Here is a 27,747-nt window from a genome sequence, read left to right as displayed (position 1 = left end):
AGGGCCAACCGTCCCACACCCCAAACCACTTCTTGAGATGTGAACTTGTTTTTCCAGTTTCCTGCAGATATTTCTACATCAAGCCTTTCTAGTACCCAAAACTCTATGTACCTAGACTAATGGAAGTTACCATTTTCCATCAGACCTGTCCTTCACATTTCCCACCACATTTTTGTTAGTAATACCATCAGTCTATCATTCGTCACATTTTCCTACCCAGCCCTTATCCCAATCTCCACTAATACCTGGTGGAGGCCATGTGATGCCTTCAAGGTATCCCCAGATAGGAGTAGAAGCACTTGTGTCTAAATAAGAAACAACAGGTGCAGAGAGCAGCAGTCCACTTAGCAAAATTCCTTGGAGACTTTCTAAGTCTGGTCTCCTGTCTCCCCTTTACTTTTTTTTTCTGGTCTGTAATGCTTGGCTCTTGATCCAGACTTAGTATCTGCTTTTATCTTTGATATTTGAGGCTCCCACTCAACTTTTCTAGACTTTGGATTAATGACTAATCTCTGGAGCCTCAACTATTGCAAATACTCATTAACTGATCTCCCTTCCTTCAGTGTCTTCCTGTCTAATCCAGCATTCCAAAAGGGATCACCTTAATCATCCAAATAATTCCTTTAATAATATTACTCCTCTAGGGATAAACCTCAGGAGCTCTTCCATTGTCTACAGCATAAATACTAAGTTATTTTGCCTGGATATTTAGTGAGGAACTATACTCCTTGTTTCCTACCTATCTTTCTAGACATCTCTCACCATTCCCCTAGATGAATTCTTTGCCTTAATGTCAATATAATTTACTTATTTTTAAAGTAAAATGTACTTTTATTTTTGGCTATCCCACAGTTCAACCACCTTACCTTCTTATCTGGGGGAGAATCCTCCCATTATGTTATTCTTGGTGGGAGACAGGGTCAAATGCACCATCTCTTCCCTCCTTGCTCCCATTGTATGAGAACGGACTTAGCCTTAGCCAATCATATGCTCCCATCCAAGAGAATGACTACTAAGTGAGTGGTGCAAAGATAGATAAGCAGTTGGAATTCACTTACAGTGGGGGTGGGGGTGGCATTGGCTGAGTCCTATGGCCGTTGTAGCAGCATCCTGGCTAGATTCTTCTGGCTGAAAGACTATTGTGCTGCTTGCTTCTAGGCTTTGGGGAAGTATGTTTGCTTCCTACCTTTTTCTAAGCCTGGTCCTCCCGCTTTCTGATGATTCTGTAAGCCACTGATGTTATTCCAATACATTTCCATTGTCCTTCTTACAGACAGAGCTAGTTTCTGTTGCTTTAAACCTTAAGGATCCTAACTTATCTATCCCCCAAAGTACCTTGTTGTTTTCACAATTATCTCTTTGTTGTGCCTTACTTCTCTCTGCTTGTCCATATCAAGCTCAAATCTTACCTTTCTTCATCATCCTTAACATGTTCTAAGTGTATACCCTATGTGCCCCATCCTGGGCTAGGAATACAGAGAAGAATACTCAGAGACAAAATATACAGAGACAAGAGACACAGCCCCTCTGCTCATATTGATGTCATTCTTAGTGAAAGACAAACATGTAAAGAACGATCACATTGCCAAAAGATAAAAGCCAGAATGAAGATATGCATCATGTTCATTAGGGCTTGAAAGGAAAAGTTCCTCCTTGTGCTAAGCTTCAATAGAGAGGGACTTGTCAGGTGTTGAACTGGAAGAAGGGCAATACAGGCACAGAGCAAGCGCATGCATTGACGATGAGGTGTGAAAGAACACGAAATACTGAGCAGTGGCTGAAGTCCGCTGTCTCTACGAAATAGGATGTGAGGGGATGGACAGCGGTGGGAAATAAAGCTGGGGGAATGGTACCTATCTGACAAGCTCAATGATGTGGGCTCCATTCTTTAGGCTACAGTGTCCCAACCTTCTTGATCATGCATGCCATCAAATATTTTTGAGTTACTCCCCAAATATATGTCCACCTAATTACAAATCTTATTCAGTATTTTGATGGATTCATATATGAAGTATTGATCATATTAATTTCATATTTAAGTTTAAAAAGTAATGATAAATACAACACTGTGGTCTTCCCACATGCCAAAGGGTTGTCTTGCTGGTCTCAATCTGTTATTAGAAGAGTTTATTAGAGGGCAAATAAGGTAAGGTAAGGTAAGGTAATTGTGTAAGCAGAATGGAAAAAGGACTAAAGTAAAACCCTTGAGTTTTAAGGTGTGTAAAATTTACTTGCATTGCTTTAAAAATAAAGAACTGGAGTTCCCAATGAGTTAATGGAACTGAGCAATGTTCATCAATAGCTACTAATATTATAAAAACACAACCAGACATGCAGTGCCCCCAGATGGAGGTATTCGATACTTCACACCACCTAGGAAGTATTCTCGACAAAAACATCACATCTGAATCTGATCAAGGTTTTACATTTCAATGGTAATAAGGAAATTATTGTATAATTATAAGTAAATACATAATAAATTGTAAATTTAATTATTATATAACATTATTATATCAATTAAAGACAATACAGGGGTCAAAGAACAAATTAAATGATAGCACAAAGATGTAACTAACAAAATACAGACTCTGGGAAACTCTACAGGACAAACAACCCAATTTCTTCAACAAATAAGAAATAAAGGGGGAAAAGAGTGAGAAAGAAAAAAAGAGCTAAGTGATATATTAGCCAATTGAAATGCAGGAAAGTTACTCAGATTTTGATTCAGAAAATTGTGAGGCAACATGGGAAATTTGAATACTGACTAGTTTGGTATAAAAATATTCTTAATTTTTTAAGAAATAATAATTGTATTTAGAGTTTTTAAAAGTCTTTATTATTTAGAGATGGAAATATTTTCAGATGAAATGATATATCTGGGACTTGCTTCAGAATAATTTGGGGAGAGGATATTAATCAAATAATATTGGCCAGGAGTTGATAATAATTAAAGCTGGTGACAAGTCCATGGCAGGTGGTTCATTATATTTTTCTCTTTACTTTTTAAATATGCTTGAAATTTTCTTAATAAAAATATTTTGAATTCAGATCCCTTGGTTTCACTCCCTGTAGATTCTGATGCCATAGATCTAAGGTGATGCTCAGAAATCTCAACTTTTAACAAGCACCACAGGGAATCTGGAATCAAATGGCCCCTAGACCATAACCAAGAAATTAGTACAGTGACTGGAAGGGAAGAAATCAAGTAGGAGAAATTGGCACCTTAAAGTGGAGTAGGTGCTCAAGATAAATATCTGCCAATTAGATTGGATGATTGTTTACAAATAATTGCCCCAAATCTTAATATGTTTGTGTGTAATAGTCAGGGTATGACTACTGGTGCTATTTCCTGATATGGACCTTTTTTTCTGTTAGACTTTTTAAGAGTCTCCTGATTCTCACCGCATGAATCAAGGCTAATTCCCTGATTAGATAATCATCCTTGTGAATGCTTTCTTGCTAATCACAATGGTAGGAGAGATGTCACCAGGCCTTCCAGGAAGGGAGAGACATCCAGTTGTGACCACTAAATTGGCATCAGCTGTCACTCCACCCCTTCCAGGAGGAAAGGATCTTATAACCCTGGAAAGGGGACAGAGCAGAGAGGTGACCCATCCATCCCAGTGCTGTCAGCTCCCATTACCTCTCACACACCCTCCACCCCCCAACCCCCCCTTTTTCTTTCCACATTTGAGACTTTTTCAACTGGAAAGCGCTCTAGGTCCTGGGGCTGGGAGTGTGCTGAAGACAGAGCTGGTTGTGTCATAAGGCAAACTAACTGAAAAGGGGACGATCCCGACATTGATCTCAGAACATGGGTCCCTCTCCAGCCAGTAACCTGCAGGTGGCCCGCCCAGCAAAGTCAACACAAGCACTGCTGCTGGCTGGGCCTCCCTGGGATTGTGAACATGCTTTCCATCCAGGCAAAGCTCTGATGTCCTGCCAGCAACCAAAAAGCCATCTTCCAGAAGAATCTCCTACTTCTCTAGAGCGGTTCCAGGTTTCAAACCTATCTGGATCAGCTCATGTCTGGGGTGGCAGGTGGAAGGATCCCCAACACAACTGTGAACTGAAGTGGCCTTGCCTCTCCTGCACCATCCAGGAAACCTCATCATGCTGCACAGATAAGGTAATGAAACAACAGTAGCCAGAGATGGGCACTGTTCATATCCTGATTTTATAGACAAAGACCTTGAAGGTTAAGGTCTCAGTGATTTATCCAAGATCACTCAGCTCAGGGCCGGAGCTAGGTTCAAGTAATCTTGCTTCAGGCTTTGTGTATTTAACTCTCTCTGAAGTTCTCTGCTACCTGCCTTGATACAATCAGCTTGCCTTTTATATCCTGTTCTACTCCTGCCAATGTGGCCTGTGTGCATTTCCCTGAATACGTTCCACTTGTACTATATTTCCCTTTTTTTTCACATTTCTTTCTTCCTGAAATGCTTTCTTCCCCTCAACTTCAATTTCACTAACTGAACTCCTGCCCCAGCTTCAAGGCCCATGTCAATGGCACTTCTTCCAAGACACCTTTTAGGATTCATTTCTCCATTTCCATCAATTAGTGACAGTTCCCTTCTTTGCATCTTCATCACCTGCTGATAACATTTTTTGTCACTCACATTTGTTTCCTTTTCTTGTATTTTTCTTATTGTAGCATTATGGCCACATAGATACTTGCCTTAAGAATCCTGTTACATTGCAACCTCCTTGAGCCCAATGATCATTTATTATTCAACTTTTTATTGCCCCCAGCATTTACAACAGTGCTTTTTATATAGCAGGAGCTTAAAAATCCATTGAGTTGAATGTATGCAACTGTGAAAATATATATAACTTAGTTATATATAACTTAGAAATATGTATACATATAAATTAGTTTTCATTTATCCAGATGTAATTAAATGTATGGGGGAGGTGAGATGTTGCAAAGGATTAACCCTGGGATTGATTAATCTATACACAATAACAACAAAAACTTCTTAAGCAACATTGTAATTTTATCTCTGCTAAATCTGTGCTTGCATGTACTACACACACTGCAAATGGACTTCCATTGTGTTTTGAGCACCTTGCTTGCACTTCTCTGCTTTACACAGATGAGGAAGTAGAGGCTAGGAGGTAGAGCTACAGAGCAGCCCAGGGAAGTTAATATGTTCAGATGCTCACCCCCAACCTTCCTTGCCCTTTTGTGATTCCGGATTGGATTGGGTGTGTGAGGAGGGAAAGGGCTGCCCTCTGGGGAGATTAATAATAAGGTCTGAAGGATGAAGATCAAAAAACAGCTTTGGCTACAGACCACGTAGTTACCGGCAAAGACTCTCTGATCTCCGTGCCCCTCCATGCCCCCTGTAATCTCAAACTTCATTTTGCACCCTTTCCTGGGTCAGCACCCTTCTCAATTACACTCCACCCTTATTTCTCCTAAGCTACAACTCCTGCAAGACCATATAGGTCGGCTGTTTATCTGCATATAGGTCTGCTGTTCACCTGCCATCAGACAGCACCCGTAAGAAAAGTTTTACGTAACTAATGTGAAGCCAATTTTTAGTTAGTATGAAAGTTCAGGGAAAGTTTGTCTAAACTTTTCTTAGAGTATCTATTCAAAATGAATTATCCTAATTGGTCTTCTACAGCATTTAACTTCACTAACTAACCAAGTCATAAACCTTATAAAAGTTTGCCTTTTAAATCATCTATTGCACGTTGTCTGGGATTTACTCCGAAATAATCTGGTGGTAAATGGGAGTTGGGGGAGAGTACAAATGAACCAAAACAGACTGTGAGTTGATGATTGTTGAAGCTGGTTGATGGGTACCTGGGGTTTCATTATGCCATTTTCTCTTGTTTTAGTATATGTTTGAAATTTCCCTCGTAAATTTTTTTATTTAAAAAAATCTATTTTTCTTCACATTCTGCCTCTGCACAATTCTAGCGTGGTTAACTTTTCTGTTGTAGAAGATGGGGAATCTGCTACGTCTGCCTTTCTTTTTGTCCCAACTTGTCTTCTTTACCTGACCTAGCTGGTGAAACAGGGGTCTGTCTGCTTGGTGAATCTCAAATACTATCCACCGTGTGGCCCAGGAACTTTGCGGGTTGCCAGTCTGAGTGCTCAGACTCCTTTCGTTACCATTTAAAAATATTCTGTGGTATCGGCAGTTCCAAGTTCAAGGGTTGTATTTTTACTGAGAACTGCAAATACTGCCACTGGGCTGCAAATAGAAACTAGGATGATGGCTTGTTTGTAAAAGTCACCGTGTTCTTTATCTCTTTCCTCATTCCTTCTCTCTCTCTCTTCTTTTTCCTCTATTGGAAAAACATCTATTGATAGGCAGTTACCAAGTCAAGGATTCAGGAATTTTCTGGTGTTAAATATTTCCAGGACATCAATAAGCAAACCTGTTTGGACTGCTGTGAAAGGCATGGTAAATCAGCACCCTGTGTCCCCTTTTGGGAGGATTAAACTGTTATTGGTCTGGGGTGAAAGGAAGTTAAAAACTCAAATGTGAGACCCTGTATGAAAGGTGACGTTCAGGTTGTACTTCACAGGTGTTTTGACACTAGCGAGTCAAACAGGGCATTTCTTAAATCCACTTGATCCACAGCAGACTTCGTCCTGCACAAACCACATCCAAATATTATTCCACCCAGTGGGCAAGTCCCTGCAACCTGTCACTAGCAGGAGACCCTTGAAAGCTGCTCTCGGGAACTTCTCCTGAGGTGCTGCCTTTCTTTACAGCTTGTCTGATTCCATGAGGCCAGAGACTCCTTGAACCACCAAAAAAGGCAAACTGAAAAAAATAGAGCAGTCTGACTGGTTAGAACTCCGGGTTGTGGAGGAATGTGGCCAAAGAGGCTGGATTTATGACTGGCAATCACCCATCTCATTTTGCACAGGAAAGACATTTCTCTAATCCACCTGTTCAATTATTTATCATGCTATGTGTTACCCCTTAATTGTCACTTGGGCAAAGCCTTTATGTTGTAAGGTGACACCCTAGTATTTTTTAATGACCTTAGGCAAAGTGATTGACACTGGATCCTGGAGTCAGATGTTCCTAGTGACGCAACTTGTTCTCCCAGTAGCAGGAAACCTTCCTGCCATGATTAAGTTAGAACTGTGAAAGCGCTAAAATGTGTCGTCAGCCTTCCTCTGATGCAAACACTTCATTATAGAGTCTAGTTGCAGAGGAGTGAAGCAACACATATCTTGCCTCCAAATGTCCCTTTTCTCTCTGGACTAGCCACTCTCTGTAGAAAAGCAATGTGTTCCGGACCTTGAAATACCAGTGATCACAGTCACGCCTTTCCCAAATGTACAGTTTTTCTGGCTCTACCCCTTCCCTCTCTTCTATTTCTTTTTCTGGGTTCATACGACAATGTGATCACAACTGATTTATGTCTGGCAAGCTGCCAGTCTCTGAACTCTCATTAACTACCCCAGTCAAGCAAAACAAAAAGCCATCCATTCTGTATTTGAACTTGAAATGGAAAATCATCTGTGTTTGCTTTTCTCGATAGGAGGCTGAGATGGAGCAAAAGTGTAAGTCTATTTTTTTTGGACGTGGCCTACACTTCCTGATGAAAATGCTTGAGAACCCGAGAGCTCTGAGTGTCAGATCCACTGTGACTCAATGCTGGATGGTCCCCATTAAAACAGCACAAAGGGCTTTCTCAGCAGCCCTGCCTGGGTTATCTCTACTACTATTCAAGTTTCCTAGGTAAAGAGTATTTTTTTAGGATATTGTTGCCTCCTGAGTGAATATTCTGAATTGTTACTGATTCATTAATTTACCAACGTTGTACCACAAGTAATGCAATGAGACCAAACACACATAAGGCTGTGTCCCATAAACATCTGTGATTAACTTAGAAAGGAAGGGGAAACCAATAGTCTATGTTGTACTCCGGTTACTTTTACACTCAAGATTCTTATATGTATTCATTCCAGATTACCACAGACATTGTGTTCCCATTCTATCGTGATACCAGAGGTACTGGAATCCAAATACATGAGGTTAACACATAGAATGGGAAGTTGACCCTATAGGCTTTTACTCTTTTTGTAAGATTATACCTGAATACCTGAGCCAGACTTAATTCAATCACAATACATTTCTTTTCACTTAATTTCTTCTTAAATTTCCAATACCTCGATGTGAGTCCTCAGTAAATACTGAGCAAATGAGTGAACGAGTGAATGAGTAATCAGAGAGGAACCTCATCTTGGAAGGGAGCTGGTGTGAGTCAGCAATTCCCTAACATTGCTGCAAACCAGACTCAATAAGTGCTTTATTTGTATTTGTGGTATTTCTCCAAGTACCACTTTATTTTCCCCCTCGTTCTATATCCTTTTAATTATTGCTCATTATAATAATTCAAACAGTATAGAGGAGTCTAAAGAAAAAATTCTTCTTTTTCCCTGAAGTAACACCCCAGTGGTGTACCCACACTTAATGACACACCATGTGTTCTTCTATAATTTTTCTTTGTTTAAATGTGCTCAGATACACTTCCAGTTTATTTTATAAGAATGGTATTGGATGATAAATATTAGCTGAAAACTTGCTTTTTCACATAGTATATTATAGACATCTTTCCAAATTAACATTTGTACATACCAGTCTGCCTTATTCATTTTATTAGCTACATGGTATACATAATATAGAGGCACCATAATTCATTCAAAGGTTGTTTTGGTGCATGTGTGTGCACAAGCTAGCAATGCAGAAATAAATACTCACGTAGTTCTATTACATCTATAGCTATCATACATTTCCAAAAGTGGGATAAAGAGCATACACATTTAAGTTTTAATAAAATATGGCCATATTACCTGATTCTTCATCCTTACCAGTACTTGTATTTATTAATCCTCTACTTTATTATAAATCTATTGAGAAATAAAATGGTATCATATTGTGCTTATTAATTTACATTTCCTGGGACAGTTTGTTTTAAAATACAGATTCTGGGTCTCACTTTGAATCTACTGAACCAGAATCTCTGGGGTCAGCACCTGTGCATCCTGGTCTTTGTAGAGCTGCTAGGTGGATCTGATGTAGTTAGTGCATGGACAGGCATTTAGGAACCACTGATCAAAATGATCTCTTGGTTGAGACGTAAGCTTCTATTATTTAAAAATAAAACAAAACAAAATAAAATCCTCAAAAGCAATAAGATCTCGTTAGTAAAATTTGTGTGTTGCATAATCATGTTATATTTTCTATATGACTTAAAACTATACACTTTTTTTTTACACCTTTATTGTTGTATAATAGCTTTACAATGGTGTGTATATGCTTATTTTAGATGTTGATACAAATCTCAGCTTACCACCTTAACTTTTTAAAAATGTCTGTGTCCAGTCAGAAAGAACGGTAAAGCATAGCTGTAGGCATAACCCATTTTAAGACTTTTGAAACATCCTTAGCTGCATGGCCAAGGGGCATAGACCCCTAAGGGTGGGCATCCTATAGGAACCTCAGGGTCCAGGGACAAGATGGAATTGAACGACAAAGACCTGGATCTGTTTGTCAGTTTTATTTCTGTCAGGTATGACCTGTTGGATCACAAGTAAACCATTTCACCTCTCCAAGCCCCCATTTCCTCATCTATAAATGAGAATAATATTTCATACAGCTTCTGGAAGGAGTTAACGAGGTGATGCAAGTGAAAATGCTATGTCTACATCTAAGCACCAATGTAAATGCTAACCGGCCCTCTATCAGATTGCATGATAGCTTTAAGGTTTTTCTGAGATATATAAATTTGGATAAGGATATGCTGAACATAAGGAACTTCTGATTAAGAAAACAAAACATTGATATGTACATGGATTTGGAGGGGGTGAGTTCCTGACAGATATGGCCTAATACAAATTCCTGTGTCAACTTGTTTTCTCTCAGTGTTTGCAGTTTCACTCCTGAGGTAAACTGCTATTTTTCTACAAATGTCCCATTTAAACTGACTTTCTTGCAGCTTCTGTAGTTTTAAATGTCATAAAAACTCACTGAAATCACGCATCAGCTAAGCTTTAAAATTAATTTTAAGATAGATAAAAGTACTACCTAATATGTTGAGTACCAGTCTTTGACATAAAGTTCTTTATATCAATTAACTCAATTAATACTACAACCCTATGAGGTATACCATTATTATTCCCATTTTGTTGATGAGGAAACTGAGGCATGGAGAAGTTGACTTGTGCAGAGATACACAGTGAGAAAGCCGAATTTCAAGACCAGGTGCTTCATCTCTAGAGTTCATGGCTTTAACCACAGTGTTACACTATCTTCAGGGAAGATAGGTATTGATATCATAAGGAGGAAGAAGATTTTAGTTATGATAATATTTTTTATTCATGATCCCCGTAGAACTCATAGATTGAAGTAAAGTGTTTCTGCTCCTTTAGAACCTGAATGTTTGATTCTCTGGTGATAAGTTTGAGCCCTGTGGATATTGGAGTTATTGAGCCTCTTTGCTTGGACAGAATTTTGCAATTGATAAATCCCCGTAACAAGTTCTTTCATTTTTGCCTTTCAATGATCCAGTGAGGCAGAGAGGCTGAAGGCTGGCTCTATCCATGACTGTTCAGCATTCACTCATGGTGTTGCCTCTGAGAGTATCCCTTATTGCTCCTTCTTACTCCCTGCACCTGGCTAACTCTTCTAATAGTCTTACTCTCGTCAAGTCACTGCCTTAAGGAAGTCTTCTTTGGTTCCCCCTAAAGTGTAAGTTTTTCTGCTATGCACTGTTGTACCCTGCCTCCAGTTTCAGGCTGAGGCTGGCTGTTATTCTGAGTCTTGAGTTTTCCACACAGGAAACTCAAGGAGGCTGGGAATGAAAGCACCAGCTTTGGTGGCAGATGAAGCTGGGCTCCTGAGACGGTCCCAGGTTCGCTAATAAGAGTCTGTAGGTATTTGGAAAATGCTGCATGTTAGAAGAAGACCAGGCTTCTGGTGGCAGATGGTTCAGAGGTCATCTGCATTTTCAGTTCTAGCTTCTCAAAACTGTTGACTTGGTCTTTAGCGTTAGCTTAGACTCTTGACCCTGTGTTGCTCAGCTTCTGCTGGGATGTTTGTTCAAGTATCAGGTATTGAAAGGTTACCATGTACCTGGGAGTACAGGCATTCCAATTAAGTAGTAGACCCTACTCTACTAGCCGTGGGATCTCAATTACTTGGCTTAATCTGCCTCTCAGTTTCCTCATCTGTACAATACAGATAATATTAGGATCTGCTTCATCAAGTGAGAGCATCCATTCAAACAAATCTCAGACAGTAATGTTTAGAGTATAGTAAGTGCTTGGTAAATGCTGTTGTTCACATTATGAGTTAAATTCCCAGTGTCTAGCCTGGGAGCTCCTGGTCTCAGAGCACTTCCCTAAGAATTTATTTCTTGCTGCTTTGCTTTTTCAAAGCCCAAATCTAAATCTTATGTTTCCACTCTAATCTCCCATTTTCTAGCCTGCTCTGCCCTATCATGTCCCAGTTTCTGGTGGGGCATCGCCTTTCTGAAATATATACTTAAAAGTGAATGTTATAACCACTGGAATGACTAAAATGGAAAAGATGGAAAATGAGAAAAATTGATCGAGACGTTATGCATCCAGAACTCTCTTATGGTGCTGGTAGGAGAATAAATTGATTCAAACATTTTTGAAAACTGGCAGTAAAGCTGAACACATTACCCATCCTTTATTTAATTCAGGGATTCCACTCCTAGATCTTTCTCAACCTAGGAGATGTGTAAGTATGTAAACTAAAAATCATGTAGAAGAAATTTCATAATAGCACAATATTAGTTATCCCTTGCTGAATAACAAATTATTCCAAAACTTAGCAACTTATAACAACAAACATTTATTATCTCAGTTTCTGTGGGTCAGGAATTTTCGGCTTAGCTGGATGAAGGGCCAATTCACCCATTAGGCACAGTTCGTGCAGTGCCTGTAGCTCACAGTGCTTGTCAGTACAAATTCCTTCTTGCAATAAATGAAAATCATCTTTTTTTTTTTTTTTTTCTTAGTGGAGGAAAGGGCCCATGAGACACGAGTGCCAAGATACCGCTAAAGTCATATAATCACGTAATGCAGCCCTGGTTGAGGGTCTCTCATGAGGTTTTGGTCAAGCTGTCTTCTGGGGACACAGATCCACCTTCAAGTTCATTCAGGTAGTTGCTGGCAGGTCTCAGCTCTTCTCTAGCCGTTAGCTGGAGGTCTCTGTGCCTCCCCACATGGGCCGCTCCACGGTGGCCTGAGTGTCCCCACAACATGGCAGACGGCTTCCCCCAAAGAAAGGAGGGAGAGAGAGGCACCGAGGTGAAAGTCTCAGTGTCTTTATAGCCCAGTCTTAGAAGTGACATACCAGGGCTTCTCTGGTGGTGCAGTGGTTGAGAGTCCGCCTGCCGATGCAGGGGACACGGGTTCGTGCCCCGGTCCGCAAAAATCCCACATGCCACGGAGCGGCTGGGCCCGTGAGCCATGGCCGCTGAGCCTGCGCATCCGGAGCCTGTGCTCCGCAACGGGAGGGGCCACAACAGTGAGAGGCCTGCGTACCGCAAAAAAAGTGACATATCATCACTTCTGCCATCGGCCACACAAAGCAACCTGAGACAATGTAGGAGGTACGTGAATATCAGGAGGCAGTTATTTTGGGGGGCCTCTGGGAGCCTGGCTACCACAAGTACTATTTTTAATAGTTAGAAACTATCCAAATGCCTATCAAAAGCAGAAAGGATAAATAAATGATGGTGTATTCATACAGTGGAATTCTACACAGAGATGAGAATAAACACTTTGTAATGACATGTAACAATATGGACGTACCTCATAAACATAATATTGCACAGAAGCCAGGCACAAAGAGTACACACTCCACAATTCCATTTATATAAGGTTAAAAATCAGGCAAGACTACTCATGTGTTAGAGTGAAGATATCCTCCTGGAGAAATAATGACTGGAAACGGATTCAAGGGGGGCTTTTGAGGGACCAGCAATATTTGTTTTTTCCATCTGTTTACACAGGTTTGTGTGTATGTGTGTGTGTGTGAGAAATTCATTCAGCTATACGTTTTTCTCTATGTATATTATACTTTAAAAAGAGTTTTCTGAAAATAGGTATTAGAACACCTTTTTGGTCTCCTTTTCCTATCATTCTGGAAACGATATCTGTCACAGCTAAGCATAAACCTGCAATAAATATAATCTCTGGTCAGCAAATTGGTCTGACTCAAGGCCTCACCAGCTGTGAAACCTTGACTGGATAAACCACTTACCCTCTCGGAACTATAGTTTGCTTACCTGAGAGTAGGGTGGACATGCACTTATAACCTCAAAGTGTGGTGGAGAATATTGAGTAATATCAGATATATTTGAGCCCCATCATATACAGGGTCAAAGAGTAATGTAAAAAATCGAGTGTAAACAAATTACATTTGAAAATTACTTAGATAAGCCTTAAATCAGTAAGATGCCCTTGAGGCTCAAAAACCAGGAACAAGGAATTTACTTTTTTTGCTTCTCTTTAGATTCCTGCTCTGGTCTTCCTTTCTGTGGGGAAGACTCGGATGAGATTGGCTGGAATGGGGATGGGAGGAGGGGAGGTGTGTGTGGGGGTTTCTCACTCTCCTGATCTCCTTTTTATTAAAGACACATAATTGAATTTCTGTATTAAATATACCTTTACAATGACTCCAATGTATGTGAACGCACCAAAAATTATAACAATATTAAGAAAATGTAAGTTAATATTCATATTTGGAACAGGTGTTTTCCCCAGATTATTTTGGTCTAGAGAGCCTTCATGGATAATGTCAAGGTTAAACAAGTGACTAATTAAAGCCATTTAACCAAAAGAGGGGGCTGCTCGATGCTTGATGGCGTGTTGGGACAATAAGTACAGAAAGAAGCTGAGGTCAACATTAGATAGAAAAATAACAATTTTGCAAGAGTGTAGTGCTTTATAGATGACACAATTTAAATCATTTCTTTAAAGCTAAGCTTATTTTAAAGGTGAGGCTTAACTTCTCAAGATCACCTGACTAGTTTAACAGGAGAGCTGGGATTCATAACCAGATCTTCCAAGTTCAAAACCATAACACGGTACAAACCAGGATCTCTGTCTCTGTCTCTGTCTGTCTGTCTGTCTAGTGGTGGTCGTGGAACAGAGAGGTAGGTCTGAGGATTTGTGATCTGGCTCTCCTGAGCTTATCTGGCCTCAGCCACCTGCGTGATTCATCTGACCTTGCCATCTTCTCTAGGCAAGGTTTCCTAGATCAACCGTGATAGTGAGGTGGGGAGAGCAGAGTTCCCTAGATGGCTGTGTTTCTCACCTGGGCAGAGACTTGCTGCCCAGGATGGGGTTAAAAGTTATTCCTGTGCATTCTAGGATGTATGAGGTTTAGGGAAAATCCTTCCAGGTGATAACTGGTTTCTGATCCTCCAGGGTAGGGCCAGGTTATCTTTTCAATACATATATGCCTGCATCATGCTTATGCATGCATTTAACACCTGCTTATCACTAGATCATCAAACCATTTGTAAAGACAAACCTTGACCATTAAAGACGTATGTTATGAGATAATTGTGATATCATGATTCAAGTCTGGGTTTATTCTCCTTGTGGGAGTTGGGAGCCACAGTACATAGGACTATCTCTGTGCCTTACAGCTCTGCAGGTGTGTATACCTTTTTAATGTGACTGGAGGCTCCCTCAGCAGGGCAAGACCTTCCTGTATTTACTAGAAAAACCCAGAATTAGCCATTGCAAAGTGGCTTAGGGAAGAGGGTAGGGGTGGCCTCAGTGGAGTATCTTCTCTAACTCCTCACATATAGGAGAGGTATCTCTATTTCCGGTATGATCCTATTTCAGTCTTTACAATTTAAGTCATTCCATGGGGTTTCTTTTGGGACTCTCAGGTAGCAGCATGAGGCCCCCTGGTGGCCTGAAATAATTCACACGTTTACTTTTCAAGCAGTTGGAAGGGCAGGCGTGGCTAGAGAAATATTATACAAAGGTAGTAAATACTCACCTGGACCTGGTGCTTCCAGTAGAGGCAGGGTGGGGTAGGATGACCTATTTTGGGAGAGGTGAGAACTAAAGAACTTTGTTTTACGGGATTAAAACAAACTGTAATTCTGGATCAAACACTCAACACTTTCTGATTTTTATTCTTTCGTTCATTTAGGCAAACACTTACTGAGTATCTAATCTGTGCAGGACATTTTATTAGGGGTTTAAAATTATATGACACGTTATGCACTTCTAAGGAGTTTTGGAAGAAGATAAAACATTTATGGTACTCACGTGGTAGAAAATGAAAGTTGCCATCAGAGAGTAAATAGGTAGAGACTCTTGAAGGAGCAATTCCTTTCAGATAAATGGGAACCTCTGGGAAGAGGTTGCACTTAAGCTGGGGCTCTAATGAGAAGCAGGATCTGGATATGTCTGAGTTGGAGGGGGAAAGGATGGCATAAGGATGGAGGGAGAACAGAAGTTTGAACGTCCATGGAGGCAGGAAAATTGAAGCCTAATCCGGGAATGGGGAATCATCTGGTCTGGCTACCTCATGAGTTTTGGGGTTGGAATAAGAATGAAAGCTGGATACATTTGTTTGGAGCATACAGAGCAGGACCTTGAATACTCACTTGAGAAATTTCTTCATCAACAGTGGGGAGCTTTTGGATATCTTTGAGCAAAAAAAAAAAAAAAAGCATGTCAAAATACAGTATCCCTCCCACTGTCATAAACACAATGCCATACACTTGCATTTGGTCCAGAGGAGTGTTCACCTGCATGTGTTCAAGATGATTGTATTCAACAACTCCAGACTTTCACCATCTGACCTTCAAAGCCAGGAGAAACTAGGTCATCAAGGTGTCTCCCCTTGACAAAACCACCTGAGCACCAGGGAGCAGTCAGTGCCAGAGGGCTCCTGCCACATTTAATTAAAGTCCTTGATAGAATGCCTTTCATCGAAAGTGCTATGCTAGGCTTGTTTTGTTTTGCTTTGTTTTTCCAAGGTTTAGGAAAGGCTTTGTGCCTATCTTTCCTCTCTAGTTTAATATGGTTTAAACGACATGAACTGGGGATATTTCTGGCTAGAGTTATGGCGTAGAGTCCTAACTGCTCAATATTCACAGAATTCAAGCAGTAACGTTATTTGCATTGTATTATTGCTAAGTCAGTTAAGCAGCCTGAGAATCTACACAATGCCTGGTATGTAGCTGCTGCTCAAAAATATGTTCAGCAAATATTTAACAACTGATCTGATAAATATGTAACACACATTTAACAACACATTGTAAAATTCCTGACCCAAGGCATTGATTTCCTAATTATAATGGCATATAAATCTTTTAGAATAAACATAATTCATATTACTCTTCAGAAGTTGTGAAAAAAAATGATGTGATAAAAAATAAAAATCTTTTAGTTAAGTTAGGAAGAAGCAACATGCCCATTTGAGAGAAATACAATTGAGATGTTGTTGCTGATAAGGCAAGGAAAGATGGGCAATCTGGAACTGCAGTAACAGTAACTACAATGGAAATAACCATTTAAGAAGTTTCAGCAGCAATGAGTATTTATTATTTTGAATAAAATGTACATTAAACTTTAATATAAAAATCATCAAAAGTGCTATATTGGATTATTTTAATATTAATTTATCCCCACATGTCATCGAGTAGCTACACATTTTACCTTTTTTTTTTTAAACTTCTGACACAGCATTACGATCAACTAAAAACTGTCCAATGTTAAAACATAAAAAAAATATTAGTTTATTCTTCAAGAAAAGTACCACCAGTGATGAGTTACTGAAAGTGAAAAATAAAACAGATGCTAGAGAATCAATTTTTGGAAAAAAATGATCACAGAATTTCACAGGAGTATGCAAAGTTCAAGGCAGTTTAGACTCTCAGCAGAACATTTTTATGATATAACATCTTAATAGCATGGGTTATCTCTTTTGGAGGCAGGTTGCTGGTGTGCCAGAACTCATCTTCTCTTGCCTACTTTCCAAGGTGAACCAAATGTTGTCTAATGCCGCACACCTCCCACGACCCCTAAAATGTTTAATGTAGAGGAAACACTGATTTTTCAGTCTTAGAAACAGCCCTTAGAATTAAGTTTGTCATCGAAGACACAAGTCATTGCTCACAGAGGAGAACCCCATCCATCCTCCACCCTCAGGCCACCCCCATGCCTCTGGTCTGCGGCAATGCCAAGTCCATCCTCTCCCACACCAGTCCTGGGTGCATTGGCGGATGAAGTGAGAGCAGGTCCTTCAGACCACACATCCCGTTTGGTCTCATTCAGTCCTAAGCAAACAAGCTTCTCTGATTTGCCACGAGAGTCGTCTGACTCTCCCGCCTCTTGGCTTTCTTGCTTCTCTGTCTCACCTTCCAGCACAGGGTGCTGGAGGCTAACAAAAAAAGTCCCAATGATAGAAGGACTAGACCTAAGATGGAGATGATGGAGCCATGAGAATTGAAGCTGTAAGCCACGGCAGTGACCGCTATCCCAGCGATGAGGACCACCACGGCGAAGGGGATGATGCAGCGGTAACAGGAGAGCTCAGCGCCCCCCGTGGCGGCTGTCAGCTGAATCTCATTGACCAGGGGGACCATGGTGACCATGACTTCACCATTGGAGCTCTTCTCCATTGCCACTGGCTTGGGAGACTTCGGGGTTCCCAGGATCTCCTTTATGGGCTCTTCGGTCATTTTTACAGTATGTCTCCTAGCTGAGTTCACAGACTAGACCTGGGCGGTCTCACCAGGGTGGAAGCTGTGGAGGAGAAGACAGGAGATTCCAGTTGAATGCATCAGAGTAAGCCTCACAAGTAGGAGTAAAGAGCTGGGGGAAAGACCACTGTGTTCTTTTCTAGGAGGCATGGATGCATGTGAAAATCAACTTTAATATATTTTTTTCCTAATTGTTTGCATTCTCTTTGCATTGAGAAGAAAACAAGATAAAGCAGAGAACCATAAAGAAAGGGAAGATATAAAAAGCAGGAAGCACTTTACAGTGCTTAATACACTCTGGCGGTCTGCAAATGTTTTACAAGCTTTTCTGCTTTGTCTATTGCTTTTCTTTCCTCTAAACACACAGAGAAGCCTCAATCTTAATCCCAAAACAGCCTCATTCAAGAGGAGAACACGTTATAAACAACACTTCGCACAGTCCCTTCCACACTCACAGCAACCTAGACTCTGCCGGCGTTTCCGGGCATAACATGCACTCTTTCCAAACTATTGCCCATTAGCTGTGCACCAAAGCAACGTCAAGACCAGCAATCAGCGTACAAATGATGTTCTTCTACATCAACTGACAGTTAACAAGTCTTTATTGTTGTGACTATTAAATACAGCGAAACATGCATCCTGGGTCCATGATGGGGGTGCAGTTGGGCAAAAATTCAGGGACAATAAGGCTAGGATTTGTGAGCTAAAATGCGGCAATATCCTCTGATCCATTTGAAAAGGGAAAAATAAGAAAAATAATTCAACAGTTTTTTGGACAGAATTTTGTGCTTTTTTATGTTAAAGAGATCAATTATTATGATAATTAGCTGTCAATTCACAAATTTTCCATTAAACTCAACAAGGAATTTTGATATTGTATGTACCACATGTTTTAAAAAAAAAGCATACTAGATAAGCATAAAGATTTACAAGTTCATTTTTACCCCACGCTGCTGTGTACAAAAACTTGCTGCGCTGTATCTTTCTAAATGTTTTGAACCTGAACATTTCAGGGAGAAATCTGAGACTCTCGATCAAAAGCCTCTGGTTGAAACGCCATCTATGAGAAATCAGTGAACACTCTTCTCTTGCTCAGACATGGTAAGTCATTCTCCTTTACCCTCGAGAAGTGATCCAGCAGCTAAAGGGTTGAGCAGTTATAGTTAGTGAAAGCATTTAAAGGAAGATACTGGAGATGATTTCAGTGAGATGAATACTTTGATCATATTAAGCACCCACTGAAAACTAATTCAACAGCAAATCAAACCTCACAGTTTCTTCCTTGCTCTGGGAGGTCAAAAATATCACTCCTTGTGCAATGAACTAAAAGTTAGAGCTGCCTATTTGCATGGGATTTTTAATCACCAAATTAATCACTGCTGTTCAATGATACCTTAAATACTGGCTAGGCCAGTAAAAGGATATTTGAGATTCTGTCTGAAAGAAAAAGAATCTTCACCCCAAAGCTGAGACTTCAGCTAACCTGAAAATGAAGCTCCATCCCCCAAAGACTTACACTGACCCGTACCTCAGAGAGAAGCAATCCATTACCAGGGAGACCACTGGACTTGGGAGGGAAGGAACAGCAGCGTCTGAGCTTCTTCTGCGACCTCTGGGAAGACAGCCTGTAACAGCACGTCTGTCAATAAAGTGACAGGACAGGGATCTCCTCTGGGGAAAAGAAAAGATACAAAATACTATATGGTAGGTTTTAGATCCTGGAGCTCTTTCTTTTACTCTACCTCTTCCTAAATGACGCTTGTCTTTCCCTCTCTCTCTTTTTATTTCCTCCCCCGCCGGATTGCCCCTCCCTACCATTTTTTTTTTCTTCGTTCTTTTCCTTGCCAGCAGATTCCGAGTTTTGGTTTCCCCCAGCTCTGCTCAGTGACATGATAAGTCAGAATCATTCTAGAGTCCCTAGAGACAGGAGGCAGCTTTTACTTTTATTTCTCTTGCAGCATTTACTGAGCGCACTGCTTTGCATTACTCATTTTTTCCCCAGCCAACCTCCAGATCTTCCTCCCGCCCAGCAGGCATTTTCACAAGAAAATCCCAGAGTCAGCGTTGCAGACCCAGCTGAGGGGACAGAGCCGAAGGGATAGACACTTTTAGGGCGGGAGGAACAGCTGTGAAGTCATCGAGCAGCTGAATCCAGCCTCTAAGCCAGCAAAAATCTATGTTCCCAGGTTTCCCGAATATTCTTTCTTCATATATGTGTGCTGTTCATCTGAAGCTTAACCCCCCCCCTTATTTGATATTAATTCATTTAGGAACAAGGGTGGGACATACAAATGTTTGTGACTAAGGGGGGAAAACAGTCATTTTGATTTAAACATGATTACTACTTGTGCTAGGAAGTGAGTAACTTCGGCAATGCTGAAATCATCATTACCATCACTGTCATTATAGAGCACCTGCAAGGTGCATGCATTAACATGACTTCTCACTAGTTTACAAATGAGCTTATAGATAGTTTATAAATGAGGCTCAGAGAGGTTAAGTAATCTGACAAAGTTCACACAGAGAGAAACCCTTGGTTTGAACTCTAGGCTTTAAGGAGCACACAAATTACGTAAGGAGCTTGCTAAATGTAGATTGATTTAATAGGTCTGTAGCAAGCTCCTGGCTGGTATCAATCTGCAGATCCTTGACCCACTTAAAGGAGCAAGGTATTTTAAATATTCAAACATATATGGCTTGACATGTCACGCTCTCAAACAATAAATGTCTATTTCCCACCCCCTGTCTGCAAATGGACTTAGAGCTCTAGACTTTCTTGCAGATAAGTTATTTAAAATTGTAAAGCCCCAGATTGTCTTCTGGAGGGAAAAATGAGATAATACTGGATGACTATTATAAGTTCATCCCGATACTTCTGTAGCTAAAAGTTATCCGTCATCTATTTTTAATCCATACAAGTTTGAATATCTTTTTAATTGATACAACTAATACTACAAATATAAATTAAATCTTGAAAGAGATTTGTTTTCCTTCTTTCTCTCGAGTTGTTAGATTTCTCTAACTTCCGGTGGAGGGCATGGATGTTCTCAGGCAGCTCGTCTCTGTTCTACGATAGCCCACTCTTTCCATCCTTGTCTAGAAATCATACCTTGGTGATTTTCTCATAAAGGGAGAGGGACCAGAATGGAAATCAGAGAAAGGGCTTCTTCATTAAAAAGAAATAAAGTTGAAAAGTTCCTGAGGCCTGGCTGAGTCGGGGGAGCCCAGCCTGCTGCGGCTGATGAGTACCTGGAGGGCCTCGGCCACGACTATCTTCAGACTTTAAAAATGTGGGATGTAAAGGGACACATTCATCCTCCAGGAGGAGTCCTGTCACTTGGTGTTTGAGAAGGGGTACTTAGAACTACGGCATTTCAGCACTTGCCAGCAATGCCCTGGGAGGACAGGGATATTGGGAGCCACGGGCCACGTAATTGGAGGTTCTTGAGAAGCTCCTTATGAGAGCAGCAGTCTTCCCACTGTGAACTGTGGCCTTCGGGGGCAATTCCTCTTTACTTTCTAGCAGGGCTGTTTTCTCCCCAACGTAATCCAATAACCCCACTGAAGCTTTGAATATCATCACCCTTTCCTGTTGACCATGTTCCCCCATTGTCAAAGTCAAAGGTACATCATTTGAACTCCTTCCAGAGAGAGGCCAGAGGCACCTTTTTTTGATGGTGACTTCTTGGCTGAACTTATACTGAGGGATAGTGAATGCATCTGTGCGCTGGGAACAGAGTTGGTCTGTCGTTATTGCTCCTAATACCCAAGCTTTCCTCAGCCTTTTCAGGCTTCAGATGTTACATTCACCCTAATTCTTCTTCAGAGTATGTACATCTGCTCAGATACACAGATGCACATCTTCAGATTGCTAGTAGACAACTTATGGTTTGTACTGATAAATACAGAGAAGTAGAAAGCTTTGGGATAAAGCAGAAATATCTAAAGAATAGATACCCAAGAACACCTGCAGTTTTAAATGATTCTTACCTCTTCAAATTAAAATTCAAAGAATTCCTAGTGATCAATGCCTGATGCCTTTGAATGATTTTTCCTCCCTCCTCTCTGCGCCTGTAAGATATTAAACATTCCTGAGAGTGCCTTAAGAGACACCTGCCCGCAAATGCAAAATCTCATTCACAAAGCAACCAGCCTTCTTTCTGCAAGACTTCTTTCAGAAGGGAGAGGAAATCTTTCTGGTTCTTTTTAAACAGAAGGCTCCAGGAGATTCCTTTAAGCTTGGAGAACTTTTCAGAAAGCTTCTAATTCATGAATTAAATCTACATCCTCCTACCCCACCCCACCCCTCCAAAGACATTCCACGTTTCTTTCCCAGTTTCAAAAATCAAGGCAAAGATCCTTACCTTTCCCAGCCAGAATTGGACTGACACAGCTGCCAGCTCCCGGCCAGGCCAACAGCTAGCCAGAGACGGTGATGCAAATCACTACGCTAGGGACTGTAAACAAAGTACTCACCAAGGCTTAAACACAATTAAGGGATCAGAGAAAAATTGATGAGAGGAAATTCCTTAAGTGCTGTTGTATTTTCTTCCATATTTCCCTCTATGAAAATGGAATCCATGTATTTTTTTTTAAAGGGACCCAAATTTGGAAAGAGTGTCTTCCTTTGTTTTTCTTTCTTTGTATCCTCATTCGGGCTTCCATTTTCAAGGTTTTCCCTATCCAAACCCCCATTCTGATACTATCTCTCTGTAATACTGTGAACCTGCAGAAAAGAAGTTGCAATCCTTGTTCTATACTTCTAGGAGGGTGTGGGGTTGGGAGAGTATGTGCAGTGGGGAGTGAAAAGGCAAATTAATTTTTTCACCATAACAAGCAAGTAATAGAAGAGTAAAGGAAGAAGAGATCCATTGATGGCGAAATGGCATTTGGTTCCTTGTGTGAACCCTCTCCCTAAAGCCAGAGGAGAGGTGTTATCAGGGCTGTTCATCAGAGGGGTGCAAGGCACCATGGAAATGGTGGTACACAGGAAAATCACAGCTCTGAGCAACTGAGCTAAACTTCCACCAAAGGCATCATAAAAAGCAGAATTAGGAACACTTGCTGTTCTGGAGAAAATTCCCCCAAATTAAAAAAAATCTCGTTTTACTTAGAAACAAGCCAGAAACAAAGTTATTTAGGGAAGGGAGATATAGAAGTGGAGGAGGACAAGGAAAATCGTGAGTACCATGACCAAGAGGAGATTTTGCCTGTGTCCCTTCAGTAGAAGCCAAAAGGATTCAGTTTCTCAATTAGAAAGGGTACTATTTTGTTTTTGCCGTGGGTCGATGCTGTTGAAGACCTGGAAATCTCTCCTTTGGGAACACACAAAGTTTTCATTTGGTGAAGAGCACCCCCATGTGCATTCAATTACTCTCCCATATTTACTTTCAGTTTGCTTTTGCTTGGTGTGGTTCATTTGGCTAATTTTCAGCAGGCCTGAAGATGCCAGTTCCTCCCAGTTCTCTGTCCAGTCGCCACATGCCTTTGATCTCCGTCATCACCCAGTCCAGTTGGATTCAGTGAGATTTGGGAAGCTGGCCAATTTTTCTTCTTTCCAATGCTTCTTTTAAGGGTGTGTCTGCATTTAAGCTCTGAAATCATGGACATTTTGGAAAGTGATCTGTGCTTGTGTTTTCATTTTGGATAACAGGTCATATTATTTCTACTCCTACCCCTGCCCCAAAGCACTTCTCTTTGAGGTCTAGGACATCAAATAGGGAGATCTGATAGTAACAAGTGGAATAATGGGTATGCCTCAGATATAAGTATATATTTTACTATTTGCTGGTCAATTTTAAGGTACCCCAAACTCATAAAATCCACACAGATATAGAAAGAAAAACATATCTTTTAGATGTACACTCTGGTCACCATTCTCTTACCCATTTTGTTCTGAGTCACTATGAAAGATTGCATAAACATAAAATAACAGAATTGCTGCAATCAAATAACATGGTGGGACCTTAGGGAAGGATGAATAAACTATGTTTCACTTCATCAAGAACTAATTGTCATTCTGGCCTCGGATGAGAAGAGCTGATTTCCTTGTTTCAAAATCTGAGTATATACTAAAACAGCTATGATAACATCCCCATGTGTCTGGCACAATCCTTTGTATTTGTGTACATTATATTTTTGGAGGACTAAGATGAGGAAGCTCAGAGGTAAAGAGTTATAGCAAATTGGACTGACGCTTTCCCAAGACAAGTGCACAGCACTTGGGTCAGCTTCCCCTACTGGGCTCTGGATCATGTATTCAGGGGCTTGTAAGGCCCACCATTTTTGCCTTTTCCAGAAAAGGAAAGGGAGGGACAACAGTACCCTCCCCGCTTTGCCCCTCCTCTAGATCCCTGATAATATGGGGCCCTTCTATGCCTTTTTACAGAAGCAATCTCCCCCTAGCCTCTGGTGACAAATGTCACTCGTCCATAAAATGATGTGCACAAACATCGTGTGACCCCAATCCACACCAAATCAGCACAACATTTCTAGGTTTCAACATCAGTCTGGTCCTGGGGATTTGAAACCACCCTGTAACAAGTAAAATTTTCTGAAAGTTAATAATCTACAATGTTCTGTAAGGGTCAGTTAGCTTCTCTTGTTCCATATTCATAGAGCAGAACATACCTTCTGACCTGATTCACCATTTCCCATTTGTGTAGCTCTGGTCTTGAAATGACTGGCATGGGATGGGCTCACCAGTCTGGCCCTCCTCCACATAATGAAATATTCAGTTGAAACCATAGATTTTAAGCTCTGTGCTTAAGTAAGGGGAAGGTTGAGTTTATTTCCACAAGTAGATTCTGTTATCTCCATGTTTTAGAGAAAGAAATGGGGGTGTAGAGGGTGCCACTATCCCCAGGTCTAACTCCAGGTTGCTTCATTCTGAGTCGACCTACATGATACATCCAGTTTGAAGAGGAGAGAGCACAATAAGGCTTATCAATCATCTAATATGCACCACTGATATACAGCCCCTGTCTCAGGTCTTTGTATTTTTATTTTACTAGTGAGGAAACTAAAACTCAGCAGCGTTAAGTCCTTAACTTGCCTGGGGTGCACTGATACTTACTACACACCTTTTGGGTGCCAAGAACTTGTTGAATGTTCTAGTTGAGCATATAGAAACCAGTAAGTAAAGCATGATTTCTGCTCTCAGGGAGCTTACAGTCTAGGACAGGAAAGCCGCAGGTAATCTTTCTGCTAGAGGGAATACCAAACTGCTATGGGAGACCCCTGGAAGATGAAACCAGTCTGATCCAGGTGGGAGGGAAAGCTTCATGGTAGATTGGTACTTGACAGTGTAGGTAGGGAAGGAGAGAAGGTGATTCTAGTTGGAAGGAAGAGCCTATATATAAATGTAGCTCAGAAAAGTGCAAATCTGCAGAGAGCTTTGAGTAGCCTGTGTGGCTGAATTTCAGAGAGCATGGGGCAGACAGGGAGCAGTCCAAATAAGACTGGAAATGGTTGCTGGTGAGATCATTGCCTCAGGGTTGAGTTTGGACTTTATTTTGAGAGCAGTGTGGGTTTTGAATAGGATGGCATGGTCGGCTCTGTGCTTTGTCAGTAGTAGCCTGGAATTAAAGTGTTGGGATGCACAGGGCCGGGGGTGGGGGGCTGGGGGTGGGGAGTCAAAATGGAGAAGCCAGAAAGTGTGCAAATTAGAGAACCTTTGTGACTGTCCACATGAGAGTGCTGGGGGCCTGATAATGGAAAATGCATACAGGTGGGGAGTCACTACAATGGGTAGAATTGGTAAAAGTTGGCAATGGATTTCACAGGGTAAAATTACCAAGGGAGAGGGGTTTGTAAGGTTTTGAAGCCTAAGTAATTAATAGCTTGGTGATACTGTCAGAAGAAATAGAGGGCAGGGTGCGGAGGGTATACACTTAGTTTGGTTAGCATAGCTATCCATTTCTCCAACAGAGAGGCAAATGCTAGAGAAAGTGGCATTACTGCCTGACTACTAATTTGTGAAGCATTGTCTTAGTTGCCAAATAATGCTGTCATAGTCTCACAGATGAATTTTCCACTAAAATTATGATTGAATTTATAATTCACTTCATTTCATGCAAACACACAAAATTGCAGATACATATGCAATATACATACATGGTTTGAGATTGCTAACTTTCTGCCTGGAACAAGAAATAAATATTTTAAGAATTCAGATTTGAGACTTCAAATGTACTGACTATATGCAAATAATATATTGATTCAATTTTAAAGTTTAACTTTAAACTCCTCAAAAACAAGAACATAAGTATGCAGTTCTTTTTGTACAGTGTCTAGCATGAAAAAAGCACCTCAAAGATGTTTTCTGGGAATGAAAATGTTTTCTTCTCCCATTGATCACTACTCCAAGGGTTCATATAGAGAGTTCCAATCACTTCACATTTGGAGAAACAGCCTTTGTCTGTTATTAGAATTAAGAGCTAATTTTATGTTGCCCTGTGAGTTAAAGCTTTAAAAAAAAAATGGCAGTCCCAGTCCACTATGGATTTCTTTAGAAATGTCCTGTTTTGGGCCTCATGCATTGTAAGCAAGCCTTCACATTAGGGTTTACCAAGATCATGTTGACTGGAAAATCTCCCATAAGTTCCTGAAGGATAGTATTAGTAATTATATACATAAGGAAAGTTTTTGCCAAATAAATGAACAAGTAAAAAGATGACGCTACATTGAAGTCAGATGTAAACTTGAAAGCTCAGATCATTTTTCAAATGGATTATTTCAAAGTGTCCAGCTATTTAGTGCTAATTACATTAGTTATTCAGTTATAATTGAATTACTCAATTATTATTTGCATTTTCCAGTATTCTTTGGATGGTGGGTACCCTGTAGACCCAACAAGAGGCTGTACCTAATAATAAACAAATATTTATTGAACATTTAGTTTGTGTTATATACTTTTTATAGATTTATTATTTCATTTAATACTCACAAATAATCCAAGAGGTAGCTGCCAGACAGTCCCATTATGTAAATGAAGAGATTAGGGACTTGTTTGGGGAAGTCACCATTTAGAAGATGGTGAAGCCCACAACTAGAACCAAAGCCTGTTTGACTCCAAAGTTTATCCCTATGCATTATTGTTTCTGTGTTCAGATGATATGCATGTTTTCTGTTGCTCATAGGAGTTTACACTCACCCCAGAATAAACTTGGGTTTAGAAAAAGTTATTTTGCCAGAAAAAACACGCAATCACCTTCCCACAGGACGCCTGTAGTGACCCATTGATGAGAACAGGATCAGCTCAAGAAACTGTTTGTAAATATTTTTATCCACTTAAAAAGTCTTTGGTGGTCACAACGTGGGTGGGTAGTGGGAAAGGGAACCATTTGCCCAGCTGAACTGAGGTCAAACTAGAACAATTTATCTTATGAACTTATCTTATGGAACAATGCAGAACAGATCCCTTGCTTTCTTTCTTTAGATAAAAATTTTAAAGTCTTGCTTCACAAAGGAGATGGTACCTTGCTGTCTCCTTGTTTACTTAAGTAAACTATACAGGAAATGGGCATTATTGTCTTTGTAAAAGCACTTGTAAAACTTGATAAAACTAATGATCCCAAGACAGTGCATGGCCACAGAATGAGAACACGATGTTTCTTCCATCGTGCACACAGAGGGCATCAAGTCCACTTTGAACTCCAACTGGCCACTGAGCCTGGTCAGTAAATCTGCCATCGATATCTTTGGATGACTTCCAATTTGAGGGGCTCGATGGTCTCAGGGGAACCTCTCTCCCCTGACTATTTCTATTTATCTTCTAAGTTAAACTTAGTTTGGAAAGGCTTCTTTACAGCTCTGATATGACTTGTTCTTTCTTTCTAGGGTTACAGGGTAAGGTTTTGGCTCACTTTCACAACAAAATTAACATTTCTGACTCTATACTCTTGTTGTGCAATGAAAACAGCCATAAATTGAAAGTGAGGAAACTTGGGTTTGAATCATTTTTTTCCCTTTTTGTTGACCTTAGGCAAGACACCC

The 27,747-nt window shown here is 40.5% G+C and overlaps 2 protein-coding genes across 10 annotated transcripts in view; one reads left to right on the top strand and one right to left on the bottom strand.

The window, feature by feature from the left end:
• Positions 1–3,918: 3,918 nt before the first annotated feature.
• LOC132414796 (phosphatidylcholine transfer protein) overlaps positions 3,919–27,747 on the top strand; it is a 161,466-nt gene continuing 137,637 nt past the window's right edge. For all 8 annotated transcript variants that reach the window (XM_059997687.1, XM_059997681.1, XM_059997680.1 and 5 more), the window contains exons 1-2: positions 3,919–4,129; positions 18,765–18,852. The gene's annotated coding sequence lies outside the window, so the exon portion shown is untranslated. The remainder of the gene's footprint in view (positions 4,130–18,764; positions 18,853–27,747) is intronic.
• Positions 15,971–22,229, bottom strand: TMEM100 (transmembrane protein 100). 2 transcript variants are annotated; one of them, XM_059997688.1, is made up of 4 exons: positions 22,116–22,229; positions 21,742–21,822; positions 19,280–19,422; positions 15,971–17,794 (listed from the first exon to the last, which is right to left on the bottom strand). In XM_059997688.1, exon 4 carries the CDS (start codon positions 17,728–17,730, stop codon positions 17,326–17,328), a length of 405 nt encoding a protein of 134 aa, XP_059853671.1. In that variant the 5' UTR covers positions 17,731–17,794; positions 19,280–19,422; positions 21,742–21,822; positions 22,116–22,229; the 3' UTR covers positions 15,971–17,325. The 2 variants fall into 2 exon arrangements, with proteins under 2 accessions (XP_059853671.1, XP_059853672.1); XM_059997689.1 differs by lacking the exons at positions 21,742–21,822; positions 22,116–22,229 and adding an exon at positions 19,567–20,656.

The sequence above is a fragment of the Delphinus delphis genome, chromosome 19 (genome assembly GCF_949987515.2).
Source record: "Delphinus delphis chromosome 19, mDelDel1.2, whole genome shotgun sequence".
In the NCBI taxonomy this organism is placed as follows: domain Eukaryota; kingdom Metazoa; phylum Chordata; class Mammalia; order Artiodactyla; family Delphinidae; genus Delphinus; species Delphinus delphis.
Note: the sequence above shows the minus strand (reverse complement) of the source record. Positions and strands in the feature narration are given on the sequence as shown.

Bases quoted from the DNA above. Each gene is read 5' to 3' on its own strand.
- TMEM100 (XM_059997688.1), bottom strand. From the start codon at position 17,730: ATGACCGAAGAGCCCATAAAGGAGATCCTGGGAACCCCGAAGTCTCCC.